Genomic DNA, 19,223 nt, shown 5'->3' on the forward strand with positions numbered 1-19,223 from the left:
GCTGCAGGTGATGGGGCGGGGCGGGGGCAGCAGGGGGCTCTGCCCGGGCAGTCGGGGTTCCCCATTGCCCCAGGGTGGCGCTAGGGGCTGCAGGGAGCAAGGGGGGGCAGCAGGGGGCGCTGTCCCCGGGCAGTCAGGGCTCCCCATTGCCCCAGGGCGGCGCTAGGGGCTGGGCTGCAGGGATCGGGGCGGGGGCAGCAGGGGCGCTGTCCCCTGGCAGTCAGGACTCACCCCATTGCCCCAGGGCGGCGCTAGGGGCTGGACTGCGGGGTGGGGGGAGCAGCAGGGGGCTCTGCCCAGGCAGTCAGGGCTCCCCATTGCCCCAGGGCGGCGCTAGGGGCTGGGCTGCAGGGAGCGAGGGGGGGCAGCGGGGAGCGCTGTCCCCGGGCAGTCAGGGCTCCCCATTGCCCCAGGGTGGCACTAGGGGCTGCAGGTGATGGGGTGGGGCGGGGGCAGCAGGGGGCTCTGCCCGGGCAGTCGGGGTTCCCCATTGCCCCAGGGCGGCGCTAGGGGCTGGGCTGCGGGGGGGGGGCAGCAGGGGGCTCTCCCTGGGCAGTCAGGGCTCCCCATTGCCCCAGGGCGGCGCTAGGGGCTGGGCTGCAGGGGGTGGGGCGGGGGCAGCAGGGGGCTCTGCCCGGGCAGTCGGGGTTCCCCATTGCCCCAGGGCGGCGCTAGGGGCTGGGCTGGGAGCAGCGGCACCCCAGGCTGGAGGAGATGGATGGGGGGCGTCTCACACACACTGACCCTGGGACAGGGCCTGCTTCTGACCTTGCTGCCGGGATCCCCCTCCCGCGCTGCCCCCGCTCCCCGACTCACCCTGCCCTGATTGGCTCGGGGCTGGCAGCTGCGGGGACAGGTCTGCGCAGACACAGACACAGAAAGAGAGAAGTGGGCAGAGAGGCGTGTGCACTAGATAGGAACGAGCATGTGGGCGACCCCGGGTCCCTCGTCCCGCTGCCCTGACACCTGCAACAGCCCGGATCTCCCTTCCCCTGCCAGGATGCTGCTCCCTCTGCTGCTCCCCTGGGCATGGGGGGCCCTGGCCGGTGAGTGGGGCCCCCCTGCCCTTTTTTCCTACTGGGGCCGATGTGGATGGTGTAATCCTAAAGCCAGGGTGGGCAGCACCATGCTGGGCTAGTGACCCTGGCTGGGGGTAAAGGAGGAGGGCTAGGCGGGTTAGGGGTCTGCAGGAAGATCCTGGAGCCCGGGAGACTCATTAATCTCTCTCCCCACCCGCTTTGTTCTCCACTTGTTTCCTGACGCCTCCTCCCAGCCTCCCCTCATCTCCCCCCAGCATCTCTCACCCTCCGGGTGCTTAAAACCACCGTCTTCCACAACGCCAGCTCCACAGACACGGTGGGGACGGCCCTGCTGGGCGACCTGGAGACCCACTCCCTGGCCTGTGGCACCTGCAAGATCCGCTTCGTGCAGCCCTGGGCCCAGCAGGGCCTGACCCCGAAGCAGTGGCAGGACCTGGAGCTGGTGATCCATCGCTCCCTGGCCGACTTCATCCATCTGGTGAACAAAGTGGTTCAGGATACAGGAGGAGGCTGTGAGTATGGAGGGGTCTGAGGGGGTCCCTCCCACTCCCCGCCAGAGAGCTGAGAACTGACGCACTCACCTGGCAGGGTGGGTGGAGGGCAGAACAGTCAGTCCTTGGCCCTTAGGGGGATTGAAGCCAACATTCCCTAGAGGGGAAACACCCCATGTCCCATTGTCTACCCCACTGAGCCAGTCCCCCAGCTCTGGGGCCAGATTGTAGCCTGTGTGCCCTGGAGGGGAAAGGCCCCCTGTCCCAGCCCTTCACCCAGGCCCTTGGCCACGTGTCCCAGCAAAGGAGCGTGTAAGCGGCTCCCGGTGCCACCTGTCCTCCCGAACGTTGAAAACTGACACTCTGCAAGCCATGAAACACCCCACACAAGCGCAGGAAATGCAGAGCTAAGATAGTGCCGCCCCCTCCCCAACCAGCGCTGCCCCAGGGCATGGGACAGACCCAGCTCCCCTCTGCTCAGCAGCTCAGCCCAGGATCTGCCTGGGCGTCTGGTGCTGGAGCACTAAGGTCCTTGGGGGAGACTCTCTCAGGAACCTCTTAACCACCTGCCCCCAAATTTGCACCACAAAGTCTCCTCTGCCCCTTGCTGGGGCAGAGCTAGCTTCAGGGCAATCTGCCTGGGCAGGTGCGTTTCACGACAGAGTGACAGCCGGCCCTGTGGTCACAGCTCACAGCCACAGGGACCCCTCGGTGACAGGGCTTGGACAGATGCTCCCGGGGCTCAGAGGTTGCAGCCCCTGCCGCTGAGCGAGTGTGTGACTCGGTGTGTCACGCCCTGAGGTGCTGCTGAGGAAACAATGGCTCGCAGAGGTGTGAACTGTCTGTGTGCAGAAGTGCCACCGCCTGGTGTCCCGCTTCACACACAGAATCAAGGCCCGGGGACTTGTGTAACGTTGTGTTGGGAAGCCAAACGTGTCCTCGCTACCGGTGCAGAGCTGAGCTCAGGGGAGCCCAGAGATGTGCGTTTATTGAGGCTCAGGGCCAGAGTTTTCTCTAGAGCATCTGAACAAATAAAACATTTCAAAGGCAGGTCATTTGGGCAGGGTCTGTATCTCACCAGGTGCTTCAGGCCTCGATGTCTCCCAGCGATTTTCAAGCCAATCTGTCTATCCACATGGACCTTAGAGCACTTTGAAAAATCAGCTTTAAACAGAAACTGCAACGTTCCCTGAACTCCAGCCAGGGCCACCCCATGATCCCGCCGCCATCTTGTGCCAAATGTCCTCATTTCACTTGACATTATGTTGTAACCCTGCCCCCCCCGTCTGTCTATTTCTGCCCCCCCACGGTGACCTCCAGACGCCCGTCCTCATCCCACTGCCCTTCCTGTCCCAGACCCCTTTGTTACCCAGGTCTCCTTCAGCTGCAAGCTCCACCCCAACGGCACCTCGAGGCAACTCTGTGACGCTGCAGTGAACAGCGAGGACTTCATCAGCTTCGACATGGACACAGGCAAATGGGTCACTCAGCACGGGGAGAAGCTGGGGAGCTACATCCAGGATCTTGTCAACCAGGATAGGAGCATATCCACCCTGTTTTCGTTTCTCCAGAGAACAACGTGTGTCTATGGGATCGATACCTTTGCCCAGTACGGGAGAGAGTCTCTGGAGAGGCAAGGTGAGGCTGGTCACCACTGCCTGCTCGCTGAGATGCAGCCATATCATAACCTTAGTCCCAGATTCTGGACCTTAGCGTCCAAAATATGGGGGTTAGCATGAAAACCTCCAAGCTTAGTTACCAGCTTGGACCTGGTACCTGCTGCCACCACCCAAAAAATTAGAGTGTTTTGGGGCACTCTGGTCCCCCTGAAAAACCTTCCCTGGGGACCCCAAGACCCAAATCCCTTGAGTCTCACAACAAAGGGAAATAATCCTTTTTCCCTCCCCCCTCCAGGTGCTCCTGGAGAGATACACAGACACAAGCTCTGTGAATCCAAACAGAGTGACTCCCCCTCTCCGTTCCCGGTCCTGGAACAAAAAGGACTTTCCTATTCCCCCAGAGGGAATGCAAAATTAGGCTAGCCAATTCCACACACACCGATCTCCCCTGATTTCTTCCTCCCACCAATTCCCTGGTGAGTACAGACTCAATTTCCCTAAAGTAAAGAAAAACTCCAACAGGTCTTAAAAGAAAGCTTTATATAAAAAAGAAAGAAAAAATACAAATGGTCTCTCTGTATTAAGATGATACAATACAGGGTAATTTCTTAAAAGAATATTGAATAAACAGCCTTATTCAAAAAGAATACAAATCAAAGCACTCCAGCACTTATATTCATGCAAATACCAAAGAAAAGAAAACCATAGAACTTACTATCTGATCTCTTTGTCCTTACACTTAGAAACAGAAGATTAGAAAGTAGAACTACTTCTCCAAAGCTCAGAGAAAGCAGGCAGAGAAAAGACTCAGACACTCAAATCCCTCCACCCAAAGTTGAAAAACTCCGGTTTCCTGATTGGTTCTCTGGTCAGGTGTTTCAGGTGAAAGAGACATTAACCCTTAGCTATCTGTTTATGACACGCCCCCCCAAATTGCAGACAGTGGGGAAGCTCACTGGCGGCAATTTCCTTCTAGAACTTGAAAATAAACAGGTTAATACAACACATGCACCTTTACATATACACCTAAGTATATAACTAACAGACTTTTACATTTTAAGAACACTTTTTAACTACTGGATTCTGGGAAACTCTCACGGGAGAGTGCATCAGCAACTTTGTTAGAAGCTCCTGTGATGTGTTGAATTTCAAAATCAAAATCTTGGAGAGCTAAACTCCAACGAAGAAGTTTCTTGTTGTTCCCCTTGGCAGTATGAAGCCACTTTAGCGCAGCATGGTCAGTTTGTAGTTGGAACCGCCGTCCCCAAACATATGGGCGTAGCTTTTCCAGGGCGTACACAATGGCATAGCATTCCTTTTCACTGACTGACCAGTGACTTTCCCTCTCAGACAGTTTCTTGCTGAGAAACATGACAGGATGGAAGTTGTGATCTGTTGCTTCCTGCATGAGCACTGCTCCTATACCACGCTCAGATGCATCTGTGGTTACTAGGAATGGCTTGTCAAAATCCGGGGCCCTGAGTACAGGGTCAGACATGAGTGTTGCCTTAAGTTGGGTAAAGGCCTTTTGACACTCATCAGTCCACTTAACTGCATTTGGCTGGGTCTTTTTGGTCAGGTCGGTCAATGGGGCAGCGATTTGGCTGTAGTGTGGTACAAATCGCCTGTAGTATCCGGCCAAGCCTAAGAAGGATTGGACCTGCTTCTTTGACTTTGGGACAGGCCACTTTTGGATAGCATCCACCTTGGCCTGTAGGGGGATTATGGTTCCTCGACCCACCTGGTGCCCCAGGTAAGTCACTCTGTTTTGGCCTATTTGACACTTTTTGGCCTTAACAGTTAGTCCGGCCTGCCTGATGCGCTCAAAGACCTTTTCCAGGTGTAGTAGGTGTTCGGGCCAGGAGTCTGAAAAAATGGCCACATCATCGAGGTAGGCAACTGCAAATTCTCCCAGTCCAGCTAGTAGACCATCTACCAGCCTCTGGAAGGTGGCGGGTGCATTTCGAAGGCCGAAAGGAAGGACATTGAATTCATACACCCCCGCATGGGTGACGAATGCTGACCTCTCCTTGGCAGGTTCATCTAGCGGTACTTGCCAGTACCCCTTGGTTAAGTCTATTGTAGAGATGAACTGGGCACGTCCCAACTTCTCCAATAGCTCATCAGTACGTGGCATTGGATAGTTGTCCGGACGAGTTACAGCATTTAGCTTACGGTAGTCCACGCAAAAGCGTATTTCCCCATCTGGTTTGGGTACCAGAACCACTGGAGATGCCCATGCACTGGTAGATGAGCGGATTATACCCATCTGTAGCATGTTCTGGATCTCCCGTTCTATAGCAGCTTGGGCATGAGGAGACACCCGGTAGGGTGGGGTTCTGATTGGGTGAGCATTACCTGTATCAATGGAGTGGTATGCCCGTTCAGTCCGTCCTGGGGTGGCTGAGAACAATGGGGCAAAGCTAGTGCACAGCTCCTTGATTTGTTGCCGCTGCAGACGTTCCAGGGTGGTTGAGAGGTTTACCTCTTCCACGCCACCGTCTTTTTTTCCGTCGTAGTAGACACCGTCAGGCCACTCAGCATCATCTCTCTGGACTGTAAACTGACAAACCTGTAAGTCTTTGGAATAGAAAGGCTTGAGAGAATTAACATGGTACACTTTAGGCTTTAGTGAGGAATTGGGAAATGCTATGAGGTAGTTTACAGCTCCCAGGCGCTCTTGGACCGTGAATGGCCCTTCCCATGATGCTTCCATCTTATGGGCCTGTTGCGCCTTCAAGACCATAACCTGGTCTCCTACCTTGAAGGAACGTTCTCTGGCATGTCTGTCATACCAGGCCTTTTGCTCTTCCTGAGCATTCTTTAGGTTCTCTCTAGCAAGGGCTAAAGAGTGTCGGAGGGTGCTTTGTAGGTTGCTTACAAAGTCCAGAATGTTAGTTCCTGGAGAAGGCGTAAACCCTTCCCATTGCTGCTTCACCAACTGTAATGGCCCCTTAACCTCGTGACCATACACAAGTTCAAATGGTGAAAACCCTAAACTGGGATGTGGTACAGCCCTGTAGGCAAACAGCAACTGCTGCAACACTAGGTCCCAATTCTTGGAGAATTCGTTGATGAATTTTCGTATCATGGCCCCCAAAGTTCCATTGAACCTTTCCACCAGGCCATTGGTTTGATGGTGGTACGGGGTGGCAACCAAGTGATTCACCCCATGAGTTTCCCACAGTTTTTCCATGGTCCCTGCCAGGAAATTAGACCCTGAATCTGTAAGGATGTCAGAGGGCCAACCTACCCTGGCAAAGATGTCTGTTAGGGCCAGGCACACAGTGTTAGCCCTGGTGTTGCCTAGAGCTACTGCTTCTGGCCATCGGGTAGCAAAGTCCACTAAAGTCAGTACGTACTGCTTTCCTCTGGGCGTCTTTTTTTGGAAAAGGGCCCAGAATATCCACAGCTACTCGCTGAAATGGGACCTCAATTATGGGGAGTGGCTGGAGAGGAGCCTTGACCTGGTCTTGAGGCTTTCCCACTCTTTGGCATACCTCACAAGACCGGACATACTTGGCAACGTCCTTGCCCATCCCCTCCCGGTGGAAGGACTTCCCCAACCGGTCCTTGGTTCTGTTCACCCCAGCATGGCCACTGGGATGATCATGGGCTAAGCTTAAGAGCTTCCCCCGGTACTTAGTTGGAACCACCAACTGTTTTTGCGGCTGCCATTCTTCCCGGTGTCCACCAGAAAGAATTTCCTTGTATAAAAGTCCTTGGTCTATAACAAACCGGGATCGATTAGAAGAGCTGAGAGGTGGTGGGGTGCTCCGTGCCGCCGCCCAAGCTTTCTGAAGGCTGTCATCTGCTTCCTGCTCAGTCTGGAACTGTTCCCTTGAGGCTGGGGTCACCAGTTCTTCGTCAGACTGTGGACTTGGGCTTGGTCCCTCTGGAAGCGATGTAGGTGATGGGGTTGTTTCCGTTGCTGGTGAACCACTCTCCGCTGGTGCACCTGAGGGTATTTCAGGCTCTGGCTGAGCCTTTTGGGTATGGCTGTCTGTTGCTTCTGCCAGTTCTGGCTCGCTGGCGCCCACTGGCATTGAGTTTGAAGATGTGGTTGCACTTGCTGGTGCTGGTTGCTGTTCCAGTTCCGGGCCTGGGACTGGAGATGCTGTGGCTGTTTCAGTGGTAGGCGTGGAATCCGGGTCCACTACCTCTGTCTGGGTCTCAGGTAACACAGACGGGGCCTCTGTGGATGGCTCAGGAACAGGAATGGGTCTGGAAGCTTGCCTGGTTTGGCTACGTGTAACCATTCCCACTCTCTTGGCCCGCCTCACCTGGTTGGCCAAGTCTTGCCCCAGTAGCATGGGGATAGGATAATTGTCATAGACTGCAAAAGTCCAGATTCCTGACCAGCATTTGTATTGGACAGGCAGTTGAGCTGTAGGCAAGTCTACAGCTTGTGACATGAAGAGGTAAATTGTAACTTTGGCCTTTGGGTTGATGAATTTGGGGTCAACGAAGGATTGGTGGATAGCTGACACTTGTGCCCCCGTGTCTCTCCAGGCAGTAACCTTCTTTCCGCCCACTCTCAAATTTTCCCTTCGCTCCAAGGGTATTTGAGAGGCATCCGGGCCTGGGGATCTTTGGTGTGATGGTGATGTAATGAATTGCACTCGCATGGTGTTCTTGGGACAGTTGGCCTTGATATGTCCCAGTTCATTACACTTAAAGCATCTTCCATTTGATGGGTCACTGGGCCGAGGTGAGTTACTGGAGACTGGTGAGGTGGAAGGGTAGGGTATCTGTGGCTTTACTTGGGTGGTATGTGGGGTCTTTGGCTGTCCTCGGTTGTAGGGTTTATGGTCTGTGTGCCCCCTGGGGTAATCGTTCCCCTTGACAGTAGCTTTCTTGCTTTCTGCCAGTTCCATCCATTTGGCTCCAATCTCCCCCGCCTCAGCGATATCTTTGGGATTTCTATCTTGTATGTACCGTGTGATGTCTTCAGGAACACCATCCAAGAACTGCTCCATTTGTATGAGGAGGTTCAGTTCTTCCAAGGTTTGAATGTTGTTTCCTGTTAGCCAGGCCTCATAGTTTTTTGCAATGTAGTAGGCGTGTTTGGGAAATGACACCTCTGGTTTCCACTTTTGGGTTCTGAAGCGCCGACGGGCATGATCTGGGGTTATCCCCATCCTGTATCTGGCCTTGGTTTGAAAAAGTTTATAGTCGTTCATTTGCAGCTTAGGCATTTCAGCTGCCACCTCTGCTAAAGGTCCACTGAGCTGTGACCTTAATTCTACCATGTACTGGTCTTCGGGGATGCTGTACCCAAGACAGGCTCTTTCAAAATTTTCCAAGAAGGCCTCGGTGTCATCACCTGCCTTGTAGGTGGGAAATTTCCTGTGCTGTGGAGCAATAATTGGCGCCGGGTTGTTAGGGTTGGCTGGCACATGCAGCCCAGCTTTTGCCATCTCCAGTTCATGTTTTCTCTGTTTTTCCTTCTCTTCATTCTCTTTTTGTTGTTTTTCCATTTCTTTTTGTTGTTTTTCCATTTCTCGGCGGTGGGCCACCTCTTCTTCTTCTAGTTTTCTTTTGTGTGCTGCCTCTTGGGCTGCCTGTTCTCTTTGGAAGGCTGCCAGTTTGATGCTTTCTTCCTTTTCTTTCATCTCCATCTGTCGCCTGTGTTCAGCTTCTTTGATTTGTTCTTCGGCGCCAATTTTTGCCTTAGAAGTCATGGTTCCTGTTTTCTTGTGTTGGGGTGCCCTCCGGTGTTTATCTTCTGCACTGCAGGCTCTGTTGCCTCCTGGAGTCTGCCTAGCAACAGTGCTTTTTTCCCTTTCTCTCTCCAGCTAATGTTCAATGAAGGGAAACCAGAAAAACCACTTTATTTGCATGCATATAAGTGCTGGTACTTGCCTCCTAATGGGAGGGCTATTGCATGACAAAAGACCCTCAACAGTCTCTTAATGGCTTCTCGCTTAACATGCAAGCCACAAACTGCCAGAGAGAGCAGAAAAAAAATTCTCTCTGGTTCCCTTTTAAAACCAAACTGTTTCTCTCTCCTAAAAAGCCCTTAGCAGAGAAAAGAAAAATATAATATTCCTACTGGCTTCTGGATTCTGTCTATATCCCACTGGCTGCCACCATATCATAACCTTAGTCCCAGATCTGGACCTTAGCGTCCAAAATATGGGGGTTAGCATGAAAACCTCCAAGCTTAGTCACCAGCTTGGACCTGGTACTTGCTGCCACCACCCAAAAAATTAGAGTGTTTTGGGGCACTCTGGTCCCCCTGAAAAACCTTCCCTGGGGACCCCAAGACCCAAATCCCTTGAGTCTCACAACAAAGGGAAATAATCCTTTTTCCCTCCCCCCTCCAGGTGCTCCTGGAGAGATACACAGACACAAGCTCTGTGAATCCAAACAGAGTGACTCCCCCTCTCCGTTCCCGGTCCTGGAAACAAAAAGGACTTTCCTATTCCCCCAGAGGGAATGCAAAATCAGGCTAGCCACTTCAGCACACAGATCCCCCCGATTTCTTCCTCCCACCAATTCCCTAGTGAGTATAGACTCAATTTCCCTGAAGTAAAGAAAACTTCAACAGGTCTTAAAAGAAAGCTTTATATAAAAAGAAAGAAAAAATACAAATAGTCTCTCTGTATTAAGATAACACAGTACAGGGCAATTGCTTAAAAGAATATTGAATAAACAGCCTTATTCAAAAAGAATACAAATCAAAGCACTCCAGCACTTATATTCATGCAAATACCAAAGAAAAGAAAACCATAGAACTTACTATCTGATCTCTTTGTCCTTACACTTAGAAACAGAAAATTAGAAAGTAGAACTACTTCTCCAAAGCTCAGAGAAAGCAGGCAGGCAGAGAAAAGACTCAGACACTCAAATCCCTCCACCCAAAGTTGAAAAAATCCGGTTTCCTGATTGGTTCTCTGGTCAGGTGTTTCAGGTGAAAGAGACATTAACCCTTAGCTATCTGTTTATGACAAGCCACCTCTGGGGTGGGGCAGGGGGCTGTTTGTACTGGGACCCCTTGCCTGGTGTACAGATGCAGCTATAGCTGGAGTGGAGCACAGTAGCTATGTCATAGCCGCACTGCACAGCAGTTTAGGACAGGAAGTGAAGGGGGATCTGTCACTACTGGTAACTGCAGGGGACAGAATTGGGGTCTGGCCAGAAGAGTGGGGCCAACGCCTGACCCCGGGGAGCGGAGCTGGGCTTGGCTAGTGAGTCCCCTCTCCCGCGCCCCGTCTCTCTCCTCCTGTCTCAGAGCGGCCGGTCGCCGTGGTGTTTGCCCGAGCGCCTCCCCCAGCCGGGACCCCCGCGCCGGTACTGCTGGTTTGCCGGGTCACCGGTTTCTACCCCCGGCCCGTCCGCGTGGCCTGGCTGCAGGATGGGGAGGAGGTGGCACCGGGCTGGTGGCTGAACTCCAGCGGGATCCTGCCCAACGCGGACCTGACCTACCAGCTGCACAGCTCCCTGGCCGTGGAGCCGGGCGCCGGGCACAGCTACGCCTGCCGGGTGCAGCACAGCAGCCTGGGGGGCCAGAGCCTGCTGATCCCCTGGGGTAGGTGCACGTCCCCGGGGGGTGGGGTGGTCGTGGTCTCTGGGGGCGTTTCCTGAACGTCCTGAGTGGGACACGGGTGGGTCCAGGAAGCGGGACTGGGGCGCAGGGAAGCAGAGGAGGTGGGTGGGGGCTGTGGAGATGGATCAGGGGGAGCAGGATGGAGGAGCTGACGGGGGACGCGACAGGACTGGGATTGAGGGCGAAGGTGGGCGCTGAGGGGAGCATGAATGGGGTGGGGGGAGAGTTCTGTGGGGAGTGGGCTGGGTGGAGCCAAGAGGGGCAGGGCTGGGGAGGGCTTGGGGTGGTTGGGGAGAGGTGCAGGGGTCTGAGGGGGATCGGACAGAGGGGAGCAGCACTGGAGCAGAAGGAGGCTAAGGAGGTGGGACCATGGGGGGAGCAGATGGGACTGCAGGGGAGGCTGGGGGAACAGGGTCCACATTCCTGGGTCCACTCCCTGTGGGTCAGGGGTGGGGGCAGCAAAGGGGACTGCGGGGCAGGCTGAGGGAACAGGGCTGGGGGGCTGAGGGCCATGGGTTGGGCTGGGGGGCACAGGGGGGACTGCAGGGAAGGCAGAGGGAACAGGGTGGGGGGCTGAGCGCCATGGGTTGGGGTGGGGGGCACAGGGGGGACTGCGGGACAGGTTGAGGGAACAGGGTGGGGGGCTGAGGGCCATGGGTTGGGGTGGGGGGCCCAGGGGGGACTGTGGGACAGGTTGAGGGAACAGAGTTGGGGGCTGAGGGCCATGGGTTGGGGTGGGGGGCACAGGGGGGACTGTGGGACTGGTTGAGGGAACAGGGTGGGGGGCTGAGGGCCATGGGTTGGGGTGGGGGGCCCAGGGGGGACTGTGGGACAGGTTGAGGGAACAGAGTTGGGGGCTGAGGGCCATGGGTTGGGGTGGGGGGCACAGGGGGGACTGTGGGACTGGTTGAGGGAACAGGGCTGGGGGGCTGAGGGCCATGGGTTGGAGTAGAGGGCACAGGGGGGACTGCGGGGAGGTTGAGGGAACAGGGCTGGGGGGCTGAGGGCCATGGGTTGGGGTGGGGGGCACAGAGGGGACTGCGGGACAGGTTGAGGGAACAGGGTGGGGGGCTGAGGGCCATGGGTTGGGGTGGGGGGCACAGAGGGGACAGTGGGACAGGTTGAGGGAACAGGGTGGAAGGCTGAGGGCCATGGGTTGGGGTGGGGGGCACAGGGGGGACTGTGGGACAGGTTGAGGGAACAGGGTGGGGGGCTGAGGGCCATGGGTTGGGGTGGGGGGCACAGAGGGGACTGCGGGACAGGTTGAGGGAACAGGGTGGGGGGCTGAGGGCCGGGGGCTGGGAGGCACAGGGGAGACTGCAGGGGAGGCAGAGGGAACAGGGCTGGGGGGCTGAGGGCCATGGGTTGGAGTGGGGGGCACAGAGGGGACTGCGGGACAGGTTGAGGGAACAGGGTGGGGGGCTGAGGGCCGGGGGCTGGGAGGCACAGGGGGGACTGCAGGGGAGGCAGAGGGAACAGGGTGGGGGGCTGAGGGCCATGGGTTGGGTGGGGGGCACAGAGGGGACTGCGGGACAGGTTGAGGGAACAGGGTGGTGGGCTGAGGGCCGGGGGCTGGGAGGCACAGGGGGGACTGCAGGGGAGGCAGAGGGAACAGGGTGGGGGGCTGAGGGCCATGGGTTGGGGTGGGGGGCACAGAGGGGATTGCGGGACAGGTTGAGGGAACAGGGTGGGGGCTGAGGGCCATGGGTTGGGGTGGGGGGCACAGAGGGGACTGCGGGACAGGTTGAGGGAACAGGGTGGGTGGCTGAGGGCTATGGGTTGGGCTGGGAGGCACAGGGGGGACTGCAGGGGAGACAGAGGGAACAGGGTGGGGGGCTGAGGGCCATGGGTTGGGCTGGGAGGCACAGGGGGGACTGCAGGGGAGGCAGAGGGAACAGGGTGGGGGGCTGAGGGCCATGGGTTGGGGTGGGGGGCACAGGGGGGACTGCGGGACAGGTTGAGGGAACAGGGTGGAAGGCTGAGGGCAATGGGTTGGGGTGGGGGGCACAGAGGGGACTGCGGGACAGGTTGAGGGAACAGGGTGGGGGGCTGAGGGCCATGGGTTGGGGTGGGGGGCACAGGGGGGACTATGGGACAGGTTGAGGGAACAGGGCTGGGGGGCTGAGGGCCATGGGTTGGGGTGGGGGGCACAGAGGGGATTGCGGGACAGGTTGAGGGAACAGGGTGCGGGGCTGAGGGCCGGGGGCTGGGAGGCACAGGGGGGACTGCAGGGGAGGCAGAGGGAACAGGGCTGGGGGGCTGAGGGCCATGGGTTGGTGTGGGGGGCACAGAGGGGACTGTGGGACAGGTTGAGGGAACAAGGTGGGGGGCTGAGGGCCATGGGTTGGGGTGGGGGGCACAGGGGGGACTATGGGAGAGGTTGAGGGAACAGGGCTGGGGGGCTGAGGGCCATGGGTTGGGGTGGGGGGCACAGGGGGGACTGCGGGACAGGTTGAGGGAACAGGGTGGGGGGCTGAGGGCCATGGGTTGGGGTGGGGGCACAGAGGGGACTGCGGGACAGGTTGAGGGAACAGGGTGGGGGGCTGAGGGCCATGGGTTGGGGTGGGGGGCACAGAGGGGACTGTGGGACAGGTTGAGGGAACAGGGTGGGGGGCTGAGGCCCATGGGTTGGGGTGGGGGGCACAGAGGGGACTGCGGGACAGGTTGAGGGAACAGGGTGGGGGGCTGAGGGCCATGGGTTGGGGTGGGGAGCACAGGGGGGACTGCGGGACAGGTTGAGGGAATAGGGCTGGGGGGCTGAGGGCCATGGGTTGGGGTGGGGGGCACAGAGGGGACTGCGGGACAGGTTGAGGGAACAGGGTGGGGGGCTGAGGGCCATGGGTTGGGGTGGGGGGCACAGAGGGGACTGCGGGACAGGTTGAGGGAACAGGGTGGGGGGCTGAGGGCCATGGGTTGGGGTGGGGGGCACAGAGGGGACTGCGGGACAGGTTGAGGGAACAGGGTGGGGGGCTGAGGCCCATGGGTTGCGGTGGGGGGCACAGAGGGGCTGCGGGGGAGGCAGAGGGAACAGGGTGGGGGGCTGAGGGCCGGGGGCTGGGAGGCATGGGGGAGACTGCAGGGGAGGCAAAGGGAACAGGACCCACACCCCTGTCCCCAGTTCCAGCCCAGCACCCCCTGTTTTACAGAGCAGAGCAGGCCCTGGAGCCCCGGCCTGGCCGTGGGCATCACTCTGGGGGTTCTGGCCGCAGCCGCCGTGGCCGTGGTGCTGAGGTGGGGCAGACGCAGGTGAGTCCTCCCCTCTCGGGGGTGGGGGTGGGGGAGCCCTTGCACCCCCAACCCATCCCCTCTGCTCTCTCCTTCCAGGGGCTACCAGGACGTTAGACCAGGGGAGTCCAGCGCCTCAGGGGGCGGCACCAGACCAGGCGTGGGGACCAGCCCCTCTCCTGGGGACATGGACCTTGGGAATGGATCCGCGCCCAGCTCCAGAGCTGAGGGTCCCGAGGGCTGATCTGGTTTGGAGCACTGAGTGATCGGGGCCCGGGCTAGGGGGTTGGGATTTTCCTTCCTAGGGACGTTTGGGGCATGCTGGACATTTGGGAGCTGTCGCAGAACGGGAATTTTCTGAACTATTTTAAACAAATAGTGTGTGTGCCTCTGTTACCCCAACGTGCTGCCTGGTTAACTAGCTGGCAGGAAAAGGTTGGGTTATCTGCAGGGACCCAGAGGTGACAAATACCAGCTGTGGGGCCTGGGCCCCATGTCCATGGAGAGTCCAAGAAGGACCTTTGGTACCCAGCAACTACCGCCCACGGCTGACCCCTCAGCAGGAAGCCAGCTGGGTGTGCCCAGCAGGGGAACAAAGGGCTGAGGAGGGGGCAGGACGGGGTGTGTGTGTGTGTGAAGTGTGGGGGGCTGGAAGCTGGGGCTCTCTCCTGAGCTGGGAAAAGGAGAGGTCAGAGGGCTCTGGGCTGCCCAGGCTGAAACTCTGCTCCGTGCGCTAACCAAGGGCTGTGTACGCTGCGGTGCAGCCAGCTAACAAACCCTCCCGCTGCCCCTCGCAGATGTTGTCGGCAGGGCAGCGTGCCCTTTGGGTGCCCAAGTCTCTCTTTGTCCTTGCAGTAGGAGGATTTTATGGCTGTACTTTGTATGATTTAGAATGAAGGATAAAGAATAATAATGTAGCAAGTATTACATGGACTGGTGTAGGATTTGCCCACATTCTGCCAGCCACCCTTTCTGAAATGGGCTAAGGGGCCATTGGTAGAGATGCATCAGCCAGAATCTGTGTCTGACGCTGATTTCAAGGCAGGGACAGACCTTTAGGGTCACCCCTTTGTTGTAGGTTTAGCATTTGGAAATAAGTAAATGAATGCAATGATTGTTTTCTCCTGCATTGCAGTTGGATGTTCCTGTTCCAACGCTCTGTGTAAAGCGATCCTGTGACGTGTATGAATGAGGCATGGATGTGTTAGAGGATAAGTGGAGAGAGGATGAGAAGAACAATTTAAGAAAACGAGCACTCGTCAAAGGACAATTCAGCACGACGGTGCAGAACTCGCTGGTCCCAAAGAAGGAAGATCATTGTATAACCAGGGGGCCTTGCCATGAAACTGTGGGTTCGTCCTGCCAAGACTTCCCCGGAGCATCGTGTCTCGACCGACAGGACCCGGCTCCTCCCTACCCACAATCAACCCAGCTGGGCACTAGATTGATCCAGACTCTGGACTGGTCACTGTAACATCGACTGCGGGACAGTGCGTGTGTGATTGGATGCATATGCTAATTGTTGTATTTCCAATAAATGCGGCATGTTGCCTTTTCCCCGGAAAAGATCCCGTGTGCTTCTTATAAGCAAAACATCCCACTCAGGTGGACTCGCTGCAGGGAGCCCTTGGCGTGAAGCAGGGTGCTGATGGCTCCGAGGTTCGGTTCCAGGAGGTGGTGAAGTCACGACACTTGCCCTAGTCAGCGAGTGACACACTAAGTGATACACTAAGTGTCACTAAGTGAGTCTGGCACCCTGAAGTAGCCCTCCCAGGGACATCGCTCTCCTAGGGCTGCCAGCTCCAATTGGCTGTCTGGGGGATGGAGTGGGATTTGTCTGTAATATTTTGTATGAATACTGTGTGTGCCTCAGTTTCCCCTGTACACTGCATTGTTGACTAGGTGGGGGGGAAAGGCTGTTTACTCTTTGCAGAGGCCCAACGGCCCAGAGCGTGTCGACTTCCTGCCTCTCAGCCAGGGAGCTGCGCCCCATTCCCCTGGCCACGAACATGGACCGAGGAAGGGCCAGGTGGGGGTGAGCTCACCCGAGAACTAGAGACAAAAGGGGGACAGGGGACAGAGGCCCAGACCGGGAGCCAAGGGGTCCACACAACTTGGCTGGGGCTGGGAGACCCCCAAAGGAACTCTGCTGTACCCCATTTCTCTGTGCTGGCCTGAGGGCTTCCTAGGCCGTGTGCCAATCACCCCATAAACCCGCCCGCTGACAGGCTGCCTGAGTCCCTGCTCACGCGGTGGGGGCATCGCCCCCTTTGGGGTACACGTCTCTTGGGGGTGCCCAGCCCAGGAGGACTCGCAGTGTCAGGCTGGGGTGCTAGCGGGGCCGAGGTTTGTCCCAAGGAGGCCAGCGGACCCGGGGGTGCGGGGTGTCTGACACTCCAAACGGGTCCTCCCAGACCCAGGGGCAAGGCTGGGCCAAGGCATCACACCTGGGAGCTGCCACAGAGGGGTCCAGAGTGGAGATAACCTGGGAGCTCAGGGGCTGGTGTTTGAGCCGAGATTCCAGGGGTCAATTCCTGGCCCTGCCAGTGACTCCATGTGTGACCCTGGGCCAGTCACTGACTTCTCTGGGCCTCTCTCTCCAGCTGGGCCATGGGGACGCTGGCCTGGCCCTGCCCCATGGGGTGGGGGGTGAATGCAGCAGAGAGGGGGAGGGGCTCAGAGACTGGGGGGCCAGAGAAGCCCCTTAGGGAGATCAGTGGTGGGAGCAGCTGGGAGGCCGAGCTGTGCCTGACCCATGGAGACTGAGCCCCCGCTCTGGTGGGGTGCCTGGGGGCAGGGGGAGCTCAGATCTTTTCCCTGAGACGCCAGCCCTGAACCTCTCACTGGGACTAAATTTACAGAGACAAAGGCGAGTGATTCCCCCCCCTCGCCCCCCGGCCTATCTCCCCACAGCAGCGAGGGGTTGGGGGCAGGAGGCCAAGCAGATGGAGCAGCCCAGGCACTTTGCTGTGTCCTGCTATGGGGCGGCTGGCCCTGCACTGGCCAGGCTCTCCAGCGTCTTCCCAGCTGCTCTGGGGGTCTCAATGGGGCCATGGCAGGCGCCAGGCGAGTCCTGCAGACCCACCCCAGACCCTACGAGGGAGAAGTAGGGAACCGAGCCTGCTGGGGCCGGCTCTGCCTGGCAACTGGTGATGCTGCCCAGCCCCGGCGCTGACTGGCCTGGGGGTGCCCATCCCCAGAGCGATGGGCGTTGTCCCGGGGCTGGTGCTCGGAGCTGCCAACTCCACGTGGCAGGAAGTCGCCAGAGACACCCTGAAAAGTCACTAGATGTCGCTATTTAGACATTCAAAACGGCATAAAAAAGTCACTAAACAAAATGTGCAGAGAGTTCAGCTGAGAATTACCGGCGAGTCGCTGCCGGGCCAGAGGGCACCCCGCTGCTGAGCCCGAAAGCCGCAGCAATGCTGGGCAGGCCCTGCAGAGTTCAGCTGAGAATTACCGGCGAGTCACTGCCGGGCCAGGGCACCCCGCTGCTGAGCCCGAAAGCCGCAGCAATGCTGGGCAGGCTCTGCAGAGTTCAGCTGAGAATTACCGGCGAGTCGCTGCCGGGCCAGGGCACCCCGCTGCTGAGCCCGAAAGGCGCAGCAATGCTGGGCAGGCTCTGCAGAGTTCAGCTGAGAATTACCGGCGAGTCGCTGCCGGGCCAGAGGGCACCCCGCTGCTGAGCCCGAAAGCCGCAGCAATGCTGGGCAGGCCCTGCAGAGTTCAGCTGAGAATTACCGGGGAGTCGCTGCCGGGCCAGAGGGCACCCCGCTGCTGAGCCCGAAAGGCGCAGCAATGCTGGGCAGGCCCTGCAGAGTTCAGCTGAGAATTACCGGGGAGTCGCTGCCGGGCCAGAGGGCACCCCGCTGCTGAGCCCGAAAGCCGCAGCAATGCTGGGCAGGCCCTGCAGAGTTCAGCTGACAATTACCGGCGAGTCGCTGCCGGGCCAGAGGGCACCCCGCTGCTGAGCCCGAAAGGCGCAGCAATGCTGGGCAGGCCCTGCAGAGTTCAGCTGAGAATTACCGGGGAGTCGCTGCCGGGCCAGAGGGCACCCCGCTGCTGAGCCCGAAAGCCGCAGCAATGCTGGGCAGGCCCTGCAGAGTTCAGCTGACAATTACCGGCGAGTCACTGCCGGGCCAGAGGGCACCCCGCTGCTGAGCCCGAAAGCCACAGCAATGCTGAGCAGGCCCTGGAGAGTTCAGCTGAGAATTACCGGCGAGTCGCTGTCGGGCCAGAGGGCACCCCGCTGCTGAGCCCGAAAGCCGCAGCAATGCTGGGCAGGCCCTGCAGAGTTCAGCTGAGAATTACCGGGGAGTCGCTGCCGGGCCAGGGCATCCCGCTGCTGAGCCCGAAAGCCGCAGCAATGCTGGGCAGGCCCTGCAGAGTTCAGCTGAGAATTACCGGGGAGTCGCTGCCGGGCCAGGGCACCCCGCTGCTGAGCCCGAAAGCCGCAGCAATGCTGGGCAGGCCCTGCAGAGTTCAGCTGAGAATTACCGGGGAGTCGCTGCCGGGCCAGAGGGTACCCCGCTGCTGAGCCCGAAAGCCGCAGCAATGCTGGGCAGGCCCTGCAGAGTTCAGCTGAGAATTACCGGCAAGTCGCTGCCGGGCCAGAGGGCACCCCGCTGCTGAGCCCGAAAGCCGCAGCAATGCTGGGCAGGCCCTGCAGAGTTCAGCTGAGAATTACCGGCGAGTCGCTGCCGGGCCAGAGGGCACCCCGCTGCTGAGCCCGAAAGCCGCAGCAATGCTGGGCAGGCCCTGCAGAGTTCAGCTGAGAATTACCGGCGAGTCGCTGCCGGGCCAGAGGGCACCCCGCTGCTGAGCCCGAAAGGCGCAGCAATGCTGCGCAGGCCCTGCAGAGTTCAGCTGAGAATTACCGGGGAGTCGCTGCCGGGCCAGAGGGCACCCCGCTGCTGAGCCCGAAAGCTGCAGCAATGCTGGGCAGGCCCTGCAGAGTTCAGCTGAGAATTACCGGAGAGTTGCTGCCGGGCCAGAGGGCACCCCGCTGCTGAGCCCGAAAGCCGCAGCAATGCTGGGCAGGCCCTGCAGAGTTCAGCTGAGAATTACCGGAGAGTCACTGCCGGGCCAGAGGGCACCCCGCTGCTGAGCCCGAAAGCTGCAGCAATGCTGGGCAGGCCCTGCAGAGTTCAGCTGAGAATTACCGGAGAGTCGCTGCCGGGCCAGAGGGCACCCCGCTGCTGAGCCCGAAAGGCGCAGCAATGCTGGGCAGGCTCTGCAGAGTTCAGCTGAGAATTACCGGGGAGTCGCTGTCGGGCCAGAGGGTACCCCGCTGCTG

At 58.6% G+C, this 19,223-nt stretch overlaps 1 protein-coding gene across 3 annotated transcripts; it reads left to right on the forward strand.

Moving 5' to 3' along the window:
* The first annotated feature begins 926 nt into the window (after positions 1-926).
* Positions 927-15,403, forward strand: LOC115643396 (antigen-presenting glycoprotein CD1d-like). 3 transcript variants are annotated; one of them, XM_030547392.1, is made up of 7 exons: positions 927-1,046; positions 1,274-1,552; positions 2,852-3,169; positions 10,388-10,684; positions 13,849-13,948; positions 14,027-14,175; positions 15,063-15,403. In XM_030547392.1, the coding sequence occupies exons 1-6, from the start codon at positions 1,001-1,003 to the stop codon at positions 14,169-14,171; spliced, it is 1,185 nt and encodes a 394-aa protein (XP_030403252.1). In that variant the 5' UTR covers positions 927-1,000; the 3' UTR covers positions 14,172-14,175; positions 15,063-15,403. The 3 variants fall into 3 exon arrangements, with proteins under 3 accessions (XP_030403252.1, XP_030403253.1, XP_030403254.1); XM_030547393.1 differs by having other exon boundaries at positions 2,888-3,169; XM_030547394.1 differs by having other exon boundaries at positions 943-1,046; positions 1,344-1,552.
* The last annotated feature ends 3,820 nt before the right edge of the window (positions 15,404-19,223 follow it).

Source organism: Gopherus evgoodei, unplaced genomic scaffold (genome assembly GCF_007399415.2).
Source record: "Gopherus evgoodei ecotype Sinaloan lineage unplaced genomic scaffold, rGopEvg1_v1.p scaffold_58_arrow_ctg1, whole genome shotgun sequence".
Taxonomy (NCBI): Eukaryota; Metazoa; Chordata; order Testudines; family Testudinidae; genus Gopherus; species Gopherus evgoodei.